General features: G+C 32.0%; 1 protein-coding gene across 2 annotated transcripts in view; it reads right to left on the bottom strand.

Annotated features, from left to right (window-relative positions):
• Nucleotides 1–15,429, bottom strand: part of LOC130892803 (mastermind-like protein 2) — a 60,502-nt gene extending 45,073 nt beyond the window's left edge. For both annotated transcript variants that reach the window (XM_057798433.1, XM_057798434.1), the window contains exon 1: nucleotides 15,274–15,429. In XM_057798433.1, coding sequence (XP_057654416.1) covers nucleotides 15,274–15,288 — 15 coding nt within the window. In that variant the 5' untranslated portion in view covers nucleotides 15,289–15,429. The remainder of the gene's footprint in view (nucleotides 1–15,273) is intronic.
• Nucleotides 15,430–15,657: the final 228 nt, after the last annotated feature.

The following is a 15,657-nucleotide window of genomic DNA, read 5'->3' as shown; positions in this document are numbered from 1 at the left end:
ATGGTTCAGCGACGAGGGCAACTCCGACATGAGTCACAAAAGACTTTGTATATCGTAGTTTAACTCTACATAATCGAGGACATTACGTACGTCAATGAGAGACTACCCTTCTTAGATAAGAAGGAAGTTCTTGATGGCATCTTCAATTTCTTGAAGATTTTACCTAAACTTAAATAAATTCGATGTATTCTTAAGGAGATATATTGAGCATAAATATATGAATATGGGGTTAATTCCAAGGAGCGCCTTGATAATGATTATCTTTATGTTTTTGTTTTATTTATGATTATACAAGTAAATTATAATCTTTAACCATAAACAATCCATTTATACTGGTTCGTTGATATTGTTATCTAAAATTAATCCTTATTTTTCCATGACCCTGTACATTCAGAATAATTGCTGTGATTACAAAGCCGGATTGTTAAGAAATCGTGCACCTAGTCATCGAATAATAATCAAAATTAGTAACAATATCAAATCATAAATTAGATTATTATGGAGATCACGAGCTTGAAAGTAAAAGTACCTACGGTATAATCAAAATATGTTGATCACGCCCGATATTGCACGGTGACCGAGTTATACATGCTGTTGGCTAGACTAGATAATATTTTATTGTTAATATGACACTACCGGTCAAAAATGTTTGCCCACCTCATAATACACTCATTAAAATTGAAAATAGTACACTAGCAAATTTCGAAACGGTGTTTTAAAAACAAAAATATTTGTTTACTTTACACGAGTGCATGTTTATATGTGCGGCAAGTTAAAACTATCCCCTGATTTGCTTATTATTCTTCATTTGTGAATTATTTCTTCGATGGTTATGATTGTAGTTTAGTCTCAATTGAAATGCAATAACGTACCATCATTTATACTTTTTGGACCCGCACATCTTATTGTGAACTTTTAAAATGAGTAAACCACGGAAATCTCGGTTGAAACCAGCATCGCTGTGGTCTACCAAATGAGGTGACGACTCAAAAAATGTTGAAGAAAATCCACAAAGTGGTACTGGATGAAGAAAAACAGCGTCGTGAAGATGTTTCCATAAATTGTTTGGCAATATTTCAGAAAAATGGACTGAAAAAAGAGAGCCGGCTCCAACTGCGAGTATTATGCAAACAAAGTGTTGTTCTATCAATACAATGCATCAGCTCACACATCCGTTATCCCAATGGCCAAAATTAATGAATTTAAATTCAAATTGCTGCCTCATGCACCCGATTCGCTAGATTTAACCCCCTCGAATTATTTTCTGTTCCGAGACTTGAAAAAATGGCGCGGTGGTCAAAGAGGTGAGTCGGCAGATAATGGCTGTTTTGAAAAGCTTGACAATTCTTATTATAAAAATGGTATCGAACATGGTATTTTTTCCAAAAATTTATTTATTGGGCCAAGTACTCTGGGACCATCCTCGTAATATAGCTCGATACGTCCACTTTTCGGTTATAGAATACTAATTGCATCATAATGAAAAATACTGGGAACAGTAAAAGTTCCTATAATTAAATATTCCTATTCTACTGAAGAATGAATTGCATATTTGACTTATTTGTTTCACCTTACAATGACTTACTCTATTTCAGTGCTTTCTATTTTTGAAATCCTATCTTAGGTGAATTAATCAGATTTTTGTTGAATAGCTACCATTGTTTTGAATTTTAGACAATGTTTGGTCGGTAAGATGAATACTATTGTCTGAAAAATAATGTGACTATTACCGTATGGAGATAATACATAGAGCTCATTGTTTGTTATTATTCACATTATTTATTAAGGGTTAAAATGGGGCTGATGAATTATCACATATTACTTTTACTTTTTAAACTAACTGCTAAACTCTTTCTTTTTTTTTGGTCGTAATAAAAATGAAAAACACCCTAAATAATATTAAAAGCTAATGAATTACATAGTATGTATTAACAGAATGCCCTAGATTAATACATTCCAAGGAAGAGTTTAATAAACTGCCGTTTAAGTCTACAGAAGGTTAATGGTCAGTAAGTTTTATTCAACCGAACGTTATTTTACCGCCGGTCGAAACTCCATCGATGGTTGACTTCAGTTCGGTATTATAACTATTGCAATCATCCGTTGGCCAACCGGAGCTTTGTGCTGAAAAATTTGCGTTGGCTATACTGAGATTTCAATTTTAACCAATCAAATCCGAGTGAATTGACATTTTCGGGGAAGAGTGTTTCAGCCAAAGGTGGAAGCATAGTTTTACTTGAAGTTTCTACGTGTAGTTTCAATATTATATAAATGCAAAAAGATTAATTGCGAAGAAAAAAATAGTAATCAAATTATTAAATGAATCATCATTACTACTATCTTTCCAAAGTAACCAGTAAAATTTCAAAAGAAGATGAGGAGGACATCGGACATTGTTCAAATGATTCAAATGATTAAGAGAATGTATAAGTTAATTTTATCCAAAGGCGAGCCAAAGTAATTAAAAATTGATGTTAGAAAGTACCTATCAACTCGTGGTTGACCCTTCAAAGTGAACTTTCGTTACGGTTACAAACCCGATACGCGATTTGAATCAAGTATGTAATAACTTTACTAAAAGCCCCCCTTTTACTCCTGGACTACAAGTCGACTTCTCTTTTCAAGTGGTTTTCCACTAAATTCCGTCGACAGAGAATAATACAGCTACAGGTGTACCCACCAACTTCTAAATTTAATTCCAGACGCCGTTGCAAATCCACATACTGAGTCAGCGCTACACCAAAAGAAACTATCCCAATACTGAAAAATCACCCCTATAGACCCAGGTGACACCCTGTATATTTACGAATACAGAAAATATATTCAAAAAATTACCATTGAACATTAATGTAGGATACATGGTCACCATATATTTGTCTTACTCATTTATGAGGATAGCCCCAGAAGTACCTGTTCTGACCTAGAGATGGCGGTAGTTGCTTAAATAACACCACTGTCTATACAACATATGTTTCAAGTTTGAAGACGTCACATTGTTTAGTATTTTTCGGCAGTCATCAATAGTGAACTTTTTCCAGTGAATTTGTAAATATGGAAAAAAATTGGTCATTGTTATGTGATACAAAACTTTTATTTGAAAGGCGTTAGCCTAACTAATACAAAAGCTAAGCTAGATTCTACTCTGGATAAGACTGCTCCTTCATTATCAACAGTGAAATATTTACTATCTACTGAAAGTGCGCGAGCTAGCAGATATAGTAGGCATTTCAAAAAGTTCGATACGTTGTATATTAACTGCAAATTTGAACATGAGAAAACTGTGCGCAAGATGGGTGCCGTGTTTACTCACAACAAAAACAGCATCGTGAAGATTTTTCCATCGAGTGTTTGGCAATGTTTGACTGAAATAATACCAAATTTTTGCACCGTTTCATAAACATGGATGAAACTTGGTTCCATGAATTCACACCCGAAATAAAAGAACAATCAAAACAATGGACTAAAAAGGGAGAACCGGCTTCAAAGAAGGCAAAGACCATTTTATCTTCAGGTAAGTTTATGGCGTCGGCTTTTTGGAGTGCGCGTATGATAATTCTCATTTACTATCTAGAAACAGGAAAAAATATCAACTGCAAGTATTATGCGAACTTATTGCAACATTTGAGCGAAGAAATCAAGCAAAAAGGGCCGCATTTGGCTAAGAAGAAAGTGTTTCGTCGAGTCAATGTACCAGCTCACAACCCCTTCGGATTATTTTCTGTTACCAGGCTTGAAAAATGGCTCGTTGGTCAAAGATTTTACAAAAATGAAGAGGTGATGTCGGCAGTCAATGGCTATTTTGAGAAGCTTGATAATTCTTATAAAATGAGTATCGAACTTATTGAACATCGCTGGAAAAACTGTATGGAGCTAAAAGAAGATTACGGTGGAAGATGAATATATTTTTTTCCAAAATTATTGTGCTTTCTTTATTGAGCCAGGTACTTCTGAAGGCATCCTCGTAATTCTTGATAAATCTATTTCTTGATAAGTATCTTAATATTAACGACGTGGTGTTTGATATTTGGAAATGTTAAGTGAAAACATATACTACTAACAAACAGAGCACATGAATAATTTATATGTTTATTATATATTTGTATTAGAAAGTATTTAACTGATATGATAAGACAGAGAAATAATAAAATATATTATTCGGTCAAGTGAGTAGCTGAAAATCTAGTTTATTACAATGGCTTTTACAATAAAACACCCTTTTCATTTAGACATAATAACATAGTTTAGAAATTATCGAACCACAATTGTAGAACAACAGAAAATTTCCAAGGTAACCGTAAATATTTGAACACATTATTTTGGAACAACTAGAAACGCAACTTCAAAGTAACTCTCCAAGATATACTCGAAAATCTAGATAATACCATCTCGGTACCACATTTTCCCTAAGAATCATTATTGAAGACACACGCATTATTAATCTTTTATATTAGGCCCAAATATTATTTCTATCACACCATCATAGAAACCATTATATTAAAGGATTATACTAATTTGAAAAAAATTATAGTAAATTTCTTATTTAGAAATCATGCGAAATGGTGACATAATATTAATTACCGAGTATAAGTCTATAATTAATGCCACAGGGGATTGTAACAGACCAACCGTAATAAATAGATTAATGGTTATAAATATAGTGAGAATTCCTTTCCATAATCATATCTACTTCCCTATCTAGTTTGATTTTCACAATGAAACAATTATATCATTAAATTTTATCTACAGATAAATGCCATTATATGAATAAAAACAATTTTGTTCTAAACTGGATTAAGTATATATTTGAAAATATTTTACTTCAAATTTTATAATTTCAACAATAAAGAAAGTTATGGCTTAATGAATGAAATTATTTCTATTCCTTGAGTTCAGTTGTTGCCAAGAATACGTAATCTAGGAAACAGATGTCAGTAAAACTGAACGAGAATTGAGAATTACCATAATTTAGTCATGGTAGGGATTATTAATTTGGCAATATTGACACTGGTGAAGAATGCTCAAACATTTAAAGAGCAGTTTCTAAACTGTAACTGATGGAACTAATATTCTCGAACCTATGCTATGATGAGGTATTAACACTACCAATACTCTATGGAACACCACTTTTTTGATGCATAGACGATCTCGCAGTGGTGGTAACAGCTGAAGATGCTCATAAATTAGAAACAACATCCAAAATAGTCGTAAAGAATATTAAATACTGGATGCAAAGGGAAACCAACGAATAGCTGCACGGAAAACTGAAGTTATCTCACTCGCAGCCTAAAGAAAGATGAAGAAAATCACAATAGAAGTAGGAAATATACGTTTCACCCAAAAAGTAGTAAAGTATCTAGGCAAAGGCAATTGGGTGCCTTACGCCAAACATCTAAGGAAGAAAAGAATCTAGAAGAAGTAAACGGTAACCGTAAACTCCATAGTAATGTGACCATATGAAAAGAGTAGTGAGAAAACAACACCATAGAAATATTAGAATCCAAAGAGGAATGGTTCTTAGAGTCATAAGCGCCTATCGAACAACTACCGCCAATGGACCTACTAATAGAATATAGAATGCTCATTAAACATGTAAAATACAAAATAATAAATGACCAAACCTGAGAACTAGTAACAACCAGAAGAAAAGACAAGACTTTTTTCAATTGGACACAGGCAGTACCAAACGTACCTGCATGGCTTCAAAATAAGTGCCACGGATTGATGCATATACTGAAAGTAGCAAGATACAACAGAGCACGCCTTTTTCGAATGCTGCTGATAAACGGAACTGCACAAGTCTCGATATATACATACTGAAACATTTATAACTAGGAAAAATTAGTATAGACTAGGCTTAACTAATTTATCTTCATATTCGTTCAGCCTAGATTAAAATAATTTCTCCCATAGGACGTAGGACGAACCAGATTAGCTCAGACTGTACTGGTTTATCCTATGGCATATAAGTTGAACTGGTTAGACTTAGGAAAAACTAGTATTTCTTTTAAAATCGAGTTTGATCGGTAACATATCTATTAAAAAATTTGGATTAGTCGAGAGAATACTTAAATAAATAGAAATTGTGTGTGTTTATCACTAAATTTAGATAGAATACGTGAGTAGAAACAGTTTATACGTAAAAAAATAAACGTAACTTAAAAATAGGTGGAAAAATTTTGATGAAACATTTGAAAATTGCATTTATTAATCCAGTAGCAAAAAGTATGAAGTGTAACAAATAATTGTGATTAATTAGTTTGATAAAGTTCGGTGCCTTTGTCGTTTGAGAAATCAATTTGAAAATTTTACAAAATGCTCTGCCATACCAAAGTTACATTTCTCAATTCCAAATGTGCGATAAAATATAGGGTATTTAATTTAAAAAAAAAGAGTAATTTTGATATTTCGCAGCATTATGGTACACCCTGTAAAAAATTTTTAAATGTGAACACTAATGATGACTATAATTCCTCATATTGATATCTCTAAGGACAAAGGAGGCACTGAACTAATTCGATGCTACTTCTATATAAATAGGTTGCATGCAAAAGAACTTTTTGGTATACACCTCATCATTATCATTTAGAATCTAATTTGTAATGTTAACTATATTTCAGAATTAAATAATCAGCATCTAGTATTGAATTTTAAATGAGTTCGTATTATACTAATCATATGACAACCAGGTTTAGAAGCCTTCAATTAAACATTTAACGAATACGATTTACAAAATGAAATTCTGTGCATTCTGTGTTGTAATGATATTAAATCTGAACCCACTACACGACGACGTATGTACATTAGTACATTTGCAACTGAAATTACTTGTACTGAATGAGAATTTTTTAGTTGAAAATGTTGAAATTCGTACCACGTTTTTGTGTTTCATCCAATACATTATTAGCCGTTTGCACACCGTTGTCGCCGTGTTTGGCACATCGAAATGCTAACATTAAATCCACTGTCGTGGCTACGGTGACACGGTTGTTTTACCGACTCGTCGCTCTTAACAGTCTACAAGATGGGGACATAAGACATATACGTGTTGGCTAACTCGAAAACTGGGTATGTGTAGAATATTCTACCATATTATGGATAGTATTACTTCCAATATGGAAGCAACAGTAATAAATAAAAAGGATGAAGAAGACTTGAAGATAATCGAGAGAAAAATACTGAGAACTACATTCGGACCAAAAATTACAGGAGGTGGAGAGAGAGAGGTGAAAGAAAATAAAGAAATAGAAGAAGAAGAACTGGGAAAATATAATATCGTATATAAAAGTACAGAGACTAAATTGGGCAGGACACATCATGAGAAATTGTGAGGAGAATAACGCAATTGATACCACTATGGCCAAGAGGCAGAGGCAGACCAAGAAATACCTGGAGAAACCAAATTGAAGAAGATAGCGGAACCCTAGAATTAATACACAGAAACGTAAAAGAATGGAGAAAGCTGACAAAATACTGTAACAAAAAGAACAAAGGGACTAATCCACCCCAATAAAGGGATTTGTAAGCGTCAACCATAATCCAAGAGGTTGATTGGCATAATAATGATGTTGATGATGATTGATTACCTCTGATAATTTTATAAAATCTCAATTGCCTCTCATTCCAGAATTCCATTGCATATGTATAACAAATTATTGTCGTACCAGATGCACAATGTTACCATATGTATACATATAGATATTAAACTAGCATTATACTCGTGGAGGAATTACTATAAATGAAATGCCATCTAACAGATACAATAAAAATCAATCGCAAGGACATACCTGATCCAATAAATAAACCAATATTCGGTGAAAATAAATCAGACGTGCCTTCCAAAAAGATGTGCGTGTAAAACACACATGACAGCGATCTAAGTTTCCACAGAAACCCTTGTTTGAGTACACGTGGGGATGATAAAAAATACGGTAAATTATTCAATCAAATAGTGACAAAACGTTTTCTTAGCAAATTAGGAATTTCAGAAAAAAATCTAGAATTTGATGATGATAACAGACTTTCTAGTAGTGAAAGTGAGAATAACTGATTGGAGAGAAAGAACAAAGGACAAAAACAGATGGAGAGGTATAGTAAAGTAAGTGGAGGAAGAATAACAAAACAGGGCTTGAAGAGTTTGATTATACTCAAGTTTGAAATATATTTTATGAATTTTCAATTTTAATCATGGATCTGCAAAGCAATAATTTTCAAATGAAACAGATTGTTATAGAACTTCAAGATGTCACTAATATATGGAGCTACCATGAACAAAGATTTCTAATTTTCACCAAAAGTTGTTTTCAATTTAATATTTATTGAGAAAATTAAAAAGATGAGAACAATTGATCATATTAACAGCACTGACGCAATTTGAATTTTTAATGAATTATTTTAAATTAAATTCCGCATATTGTCGCCAAGAGCAAAAACCAAAACTGGGGAAACAACCCTAGATAAGTTACAAAGGGCAGCCTGCTTTGTGATAAAAGGGGTGACATGGTCATGTCACGGTAGCACTACAAATCATTTTGGACTTGAAATAGATAATAAAGGCGTACAAGAAATAGAACATGTAGCCCGGCAACCTGACTGGGCATTCCATCATTCTAATGGAATAGATATAATCACGGACATTATGTTTTCCAAACTATATTTTATCAAAAACTTAAAAATTATAGTAACAATAAGTCGACAGCAATGGACATCCGCAGAGATTTCGTTCCCTGAAGGCTCATTTGTATTATAAACCGATCGCTCAAAAATGAAAATAGTAGGAGCAGGAATATACCGCTCAGGAACCAAGCTCGCTATCCCAATGAGCTAAGAACCTTCCATTTTCCAGACGTAAACATACGCCATGTGGATACCTGGCCACACCGGAGTACACTGCCGAAAAGGCGGAACAATAAGACCCTTTCATTGAACAAAGATGAGCTCCTATTAGCTCTTGTCGCTTCTTCGCAGCTTTTCAAAGCCGCAACGGGTAAGTCACATAGCTCACTGTGAATAATCCTGGGTACACAATAGATCAATAGATCAATGTGATAGCGAGATAGGTTCATAATCTTACGCCTTAGTTCACCTTATCAAATTTAAAATTAAACTCCAACTTGTCAAGTCCAAGTTGTAACTCTAAATTAATACCTTCATATACAAAACCACGCGCGTTTATTAAAATAAAATTTAAATTCAACATAGAAGTATGAGTTGAACTTGTTTTGTAGATTTATTAAATGTTATCTCAACAAAGGAGAAATATAATTAATTCCTAATGCATCCATAAACTCTACTGCTATGCAAGGACGATTTGTGATCCATGCCTCGGGGTTTTCATTGAAGAATAAGAGATAATAATAACAATCAAGAATGTATCTGCAACTGTATAAATAGTTTCATATATCTCCTTGTTATAGAGAATCTCGTTTTAAATTGTATTTTTTATATTTTATTATTATATATTATTCAGCTATTGAAAATATGGACCTTCCATGATAGTAAGTACATGTTGAATATCCGAAATTTTACAAATCACAGCTTCGGAAAAACAATGACGTAAATCTATTGTATTAAGTTATAAAACGTTTAAGCTACCTGGAAATAAAAAGACAGACTCTATTTGAAAATATTACCGCTATATGGAATTCCCACGAAACCTATTTCTATTTTAGTTTTCTTAAAATCAAATCAAAATTAGGGTATTTTTAATATACATATTGTCTTAAATGGAAGACATACGAAGCTCTAGGTTTACAATTACACAATTGATGGGATAGTACCCCTCAATCTCGCTAAGAGGACCAAATTTTAAAATGTTGCTAAAAATAAAGCTGAAGCTAATATCTATACAAACCAAAGGATGCGGGAACATATTCAAATTCTTAATAAATATTTTGTATTCGTGGCAAAGTGAGTTGAACTCTTATTGTTGAACTGTCAAAAATACAAAAAACAACAACTTTTCAAACACCATAATTTCTCTACTTAACAATAATTGTAATACCACAAACTTAATCAAATATCTAAAAGACATTCAACTGTATCAGAAATTGTGAACATCTGACATATCGTTAATAACCTTTGAAGTTGATGCGAGAATAAATATAAAAAAAAAATTTCTATCCGCCTTTGTATAAGTTTTAAGAAGTTTATGAACTTGAAAGTTGTTTACTCCACATTTTATAAAGTTGCACTTACGTCGATGTTTCTCCGTTAGTGCAGTGTTAATGATAACTATATCTTTTTCTTTATCAACTCTAGCTGAGTCGCTTACAAATCCTAGATAAGTCTAACGTGACAGCATCTTTTTCTGGGTCAGCCTTCCAACTTTTCTCTCAAAGTATATGGTCTCCTGATCTTACTAAATTAGCTTCCGAATTTATATCATAGGGACACAGTATGACCAATTTTTAAACCTTCTCATATTTTTTTCTACAACCTTTCTTTTGAATACTAGCAGATAATTATTTTTCTTAGTTAAGAGACCAGCTGCCATATGCAAGTACCGACCGAAAATGTTTCCTTTGATTTTTTAACAGTTCAGTGTATAAACGCTATATTTCCTTCCATTATTCCTACTTTGGCATTTTTTAACTGTTATGATCAAAAAAATATGGAATTATCAAACTCAAAATTGAATTAAAAACTCGTTGGTATAACAATGAATCCTTTCTTATTAGAAATAGTTTCCTTAATGAAGAAAATCACAATTGACGTGCGACAAAGAGATGTTTAGAATTGGGAAAGGATTGATGTTTTATTGTGATTAGATTATACGAGTATATATAAATTTATGGATTTGAGAAAGCCCACACCTTTTCAATCAAAGGTCGCGCTCCAAAGCAATGGAGAACGTAGGTCAGAACCACTGAATTTAATTTCTTCAACTCCATAAGACCTGTGAGCACATATAAAACAAATAGGATGGTAATGACGTCTCAAAGATAATAGGAAGATTTAATAATAGTGGAACGAAATGAGAAAAAGGACGATGAACGTATAGCAACAGAGTGATAAAAACTAATAAATCAACGCTACAGTGGATACCGGAGGCTCGGTAGTCACAAGGAAGACCCATATTCAAGTGGATAAAAGAAGGATTTAAGGACGTTAAGAAACAATAAGTGAGGAAATATTATAATATTATAATTGTCTAGACTCTAGAGGATGTACAGGTAGTCGTAATCTACATCAGAACGCTTCACTTCAACTGAATAGAATCGAATAGAAAAGAATGCCAATCGAAATGGTGTACAATTTCTTATATTTGGATCCTATAATAACGAACCAGCTGGTTCTAAATGTGGAGATTAGACGCAGCAATGGCTAAAGCCATTGATAGTCATACCTGTAGAAACTTTTAAATCAGATACATGAAGAGACAAAATACCGAGTACTGACATGAGATTTCGAAATAATTAGAGAATAAAACAAGATATGACTGAATGAGGAATAGCAAACATTACAAGAAAAAATTAGGTTTGGATGATTTGATCACTTCACCCCGCATACGAAATCAAGAGAGGGAAACCGATTAGAAGCCACACAGAAGAAAAGAAGATGGTAGGAATATGGCGGAAAATACAAAAAAAGTTACATGATAGGAACTAATGGGAACAACTATGGATAAAGGAGTCTAAGAAATGATTTAGCTCCAATAAGCCTTACACTTGAAAAGGTAGAAATGTATCGGCACTAACTTATTAAATATAACGTACTCGCTTCAAAGTCATGTTGTTGGAAGATGCTTTTGAATGAAATTATATCATAGAAATTGACAACAATAAATGGCATTGGAGCATAAAAATTTGGATACATAAACTAATGATCAAAATTTCTTGGACAACATACAAGTGATAAAAATAGCCGATGAGTGAGAAACTAGCCATCGATTCTTGTACCTAATTATCGATAGGAGAATAGAAACTGAGAAGAAAAAGACAAGATCCTTAGCTTAAAAACATTCTAGAACAGATTGAAATATGAAATGCATATAGCCATGATCGTTAACTTTAGAACAAACTGAGAAGACACTTAAAGAAGCTAGTGTTTGAGGGTTAATTCGTTCGGCTAATTACCCAGATATTCATGATAGTTAATTGGTATATGAATCTTCTTTTATAATAAAATAGAGAGATCCAATTTAATTTTTGACCAATTATGTCAAATTTCCTGAAACATTATGGTTACATAATGAAATCTAGTAATAAGAACTTTCATTATTATTATTGTACCAACAATTTTTAGAAGCATTGAAAAGATGTAACGATTGGAAAAATTTCCGTAGAGTAACCAAGCACGGAAGTAATACAGTGATCAAAAATAATACTTTTTCACAATTCACACTACTCAAATTTTGAAAGTCTGATATTCTAAAAATCATCCAGAAGGAAGAAAAATTCTCACTTTCTCATCGTATAATATATATTTATAACTAAAAACAAAAAATAACTGTATTCAAGTAATAAATGAGTCTCTCTTTTCAAACTGTTTATTTTTGATTAATAGACTATTATTATATCTAATAAGAACAAATTTGAATATTAATTTATTCAACACGAGAAACATATCAATTCATTTATATTTGAAGATATACATTTTAGACGCTTCCGCATTTAAGAGTTACAAAATGCTGAAGAGAATTGCAGGATTGCAAAAATTTCAATTTGCAGAGAGAAAGGAGAGGTTAGAACATATATACGATACTTTTGTTAATGAATCATCCTGATTTTAAGTCTTCAATGAAAATTGGTTTTTACGCAGATAAAAATATAGACGTTTCAACCTATTTCCGTAATTATCAAAATATTTCAACATATAAAAAAAGTCTACGAAGCTAGCAATTGAAGAAATTTCCATGTGGTGTCACAACAAGATTTCACGATGTAAACTGGGCGATTATTGATATTTTTAACACACCTTATCCAACTCACCCTGTCTGTTCGTATAATACAAATATTACAGTCAATATTACTCTCACCTCCCTTGAATATTTTGTCTTAAAATTTAGTATGCCTACTCCTGATGACAATTTATGAATCAATTGAAAAATTCACTAATCAACTTATCATTCAGTAGTAATTAATTGATCTATTACTGAATATCGTGATGTTTTTCCTGTTCTCTAAACTGTTTTCCATAAAGGGGTGAATTTATACGATTTTGAATTGTTTCCATTCGTTCATTCAGTCTGCTGTCTGCCTCATTTTAATGACCTATTTCAATTACACAATCTTTGTGTTGAATCAGCTACAAAACAATATAGAAAATATGGGAGGGAAACCTCTTACTTGAAAAATCTACAGGAGTTGAAACATGCAAAGATACTACTGGTAAATTATAACTAGAGAAGATCTTTTGAATATATTAACCTAAGCAAAAACTATATGAATACTAAAAGGAATATTATTGGGGCATTGCAACCTGGATCGACCTTGAAGACGCTAGGTTTAGCAGAGAGCACAAGATGCAGTTTCTGTTACGTAAAGGACGAATCCTTTATTCACATTCTCTCGAAGTATGAGAGACTACGGACTTACAGAACATTACACATAGAAACGTATGAAATAAAAGACGAAGGCGGTGCGGCAGCTTGAAAAGGACACACAATAGATTCTTTGGTTCGCAGTTTATATGACACCATAATCACATAGAGAGCTTTGCGGAACTACCTGAAGAACAGATAATAAAACAGGCACATATTCGAATTAGGATAGATAAAGGAGGAATAAAGAAATACAACAAGGAGCAGTTCTCTTTCTGGTACACAACACCCAGACAGCTGTCTACGCAGACGATGGTAACACGAAGACTTCAGAAAGCTATGAATCGAATCGACGACTGGTGTACAACATGGATTTGTTGAAAATTTCATTGTGAGAGGTTATATTTTGGTGGTTGAAAAAAACATTTCTTAAGTAGATGCCTGAAGCTATCGATAATACTAAGATATCATTATCCACTGTTACGACAATTACATTACAATCTCCAGTTTTTTTTATTTGTATTTAAAAGTATATTTTCTTCAGCTTCATAATCGATAATGTGTTACATATTCAGGGTATTCAAAGAAGATAATACCGTCTTTAGAATAAGCATTAAGCTAAAAAATAATGCCTTGCGTGTTCAAGGGAAAGGGCGTTGAAGAAAAACAATTTATTCACATTTTTTATGATTTTGCTGAAACCATTGGCAACACTGTAACCAAATTGTATCGTGAATTTCATAGAGGGCGCTAGACACACTAAAACTTAATACTATCAACTGCTTTCGGAATATTTGGATTTGAAAATTCTGTAATTGATATATTTTCACCGATTATTGAGAGTAGTTCTATCTGTTTCTGTTTCCAGTTAACAAATATGAAAAATTATGAGGTTTTCTCAAGGATTTCAATCTAAATCAATAACAAAACAATGGAATGATTAATAGATGCGGTTTCTAATACTGTTAAGAGACATTTAGTGTTTTAATAATGACACATTGTTACAAAATCCAATCATAAAAATATCTTTTGAAAATAAATTAGTCGTACTAATTAATTATTTCACATCTTGGATGAACTAATAATTGTTTTAAGCGAACAATTAAAAATGGGAGTATTTTTTTAATGATGTACTTACACATATGCAAATGTAGTTTGTTAATAATGTAACATGTTGAGTGTTAAAAATGACTGCAATGTTATTCAAGGTAAAGAGAAAGGTAGATTTTTTTTGTAAGGGCAATATACATGAATGGAATCTAAAATTTTTATAATAATAATAAGTTAATATGCGTCTATCATAGATTATTAACAATGACTGAAGTTAAATTTTTGTCAAGAAAATTAATGATGAATGCCCTCTCTTATTCATCAATTTAAATATTATTTTTTTCTTCCACGTATATTGTCTGTAAAACACATAATATATATTAAGATTATTATTTTTATTTTATCCAATATTTCTACATACTTTAATCACTCTACATAAACCCATTAAGGGTTTACATAGGCTTGTTTTGAATATCTGATGTTCTGAAAATACATAAAGTAGTCTTCTAAAAAAAATGAAAAATTCAACTCTTATCGAGTATTTTTATGTATGAAAAACTATTTTAGGACGGTAATACATTATCAAACTATTCATCCTTCATTAATTATTTACAATAAAATTTTCTACTCCTCTCTTCAAATGAGATTAATAATTTTTCAGTTAGAAAAACAATTTTCAATTTTTCAAAAATATATCATATTTAGGAATAATCACATTCATATTATATGAGAAGGATACTTACTGCAAAGATGCGCATTTTCACTAAGATAAAAGTCCTTTATATTAGTGTTAAAAGTAATATATATATTACTCCTTTATGAATAACTACCGACTGCGCGTAGATCTTAAGAGCACTACTGAAACAGATCGTACATTCACTATGAGTGAGAGTGACTTCGAATTCTTCAGGCAAAGTATCGCACTTTTATAAACTGGGTTTATTATGGGGGTACATTGGTGGTTTTTGTAACAAGTAAAACTGCAAGTGAAATATAAATTATATATGTATAAGGTTCAAATTGGAGTAACAATCCATTAGTTAAGCAGTGTTTGCATATAAGAAAAAGTAATACAAAAAATTCATAAATCGTTACATAAGAAAAAAATGAGAAAATTAATAAAAAAC

This window comes from Diorhabda carinulata, chromosome 4 (assembly GCF_026250575.1).
Source record: "Diorhabda carinulata isolate Delta chromosome 4, icDioCari1.1, whole genome shotgun sequence".
Taxonomy (NCBI): domain Eukaryota; kingdom Metazoa; phylum Arthropoda; class Insecta; order Coleoptera; family Chrysomelidae; genus Diorhabda; species Diorhabda carinulata.
This window is presented reverse-complemented; position numbering and strand designations above follow the sequence as displayed.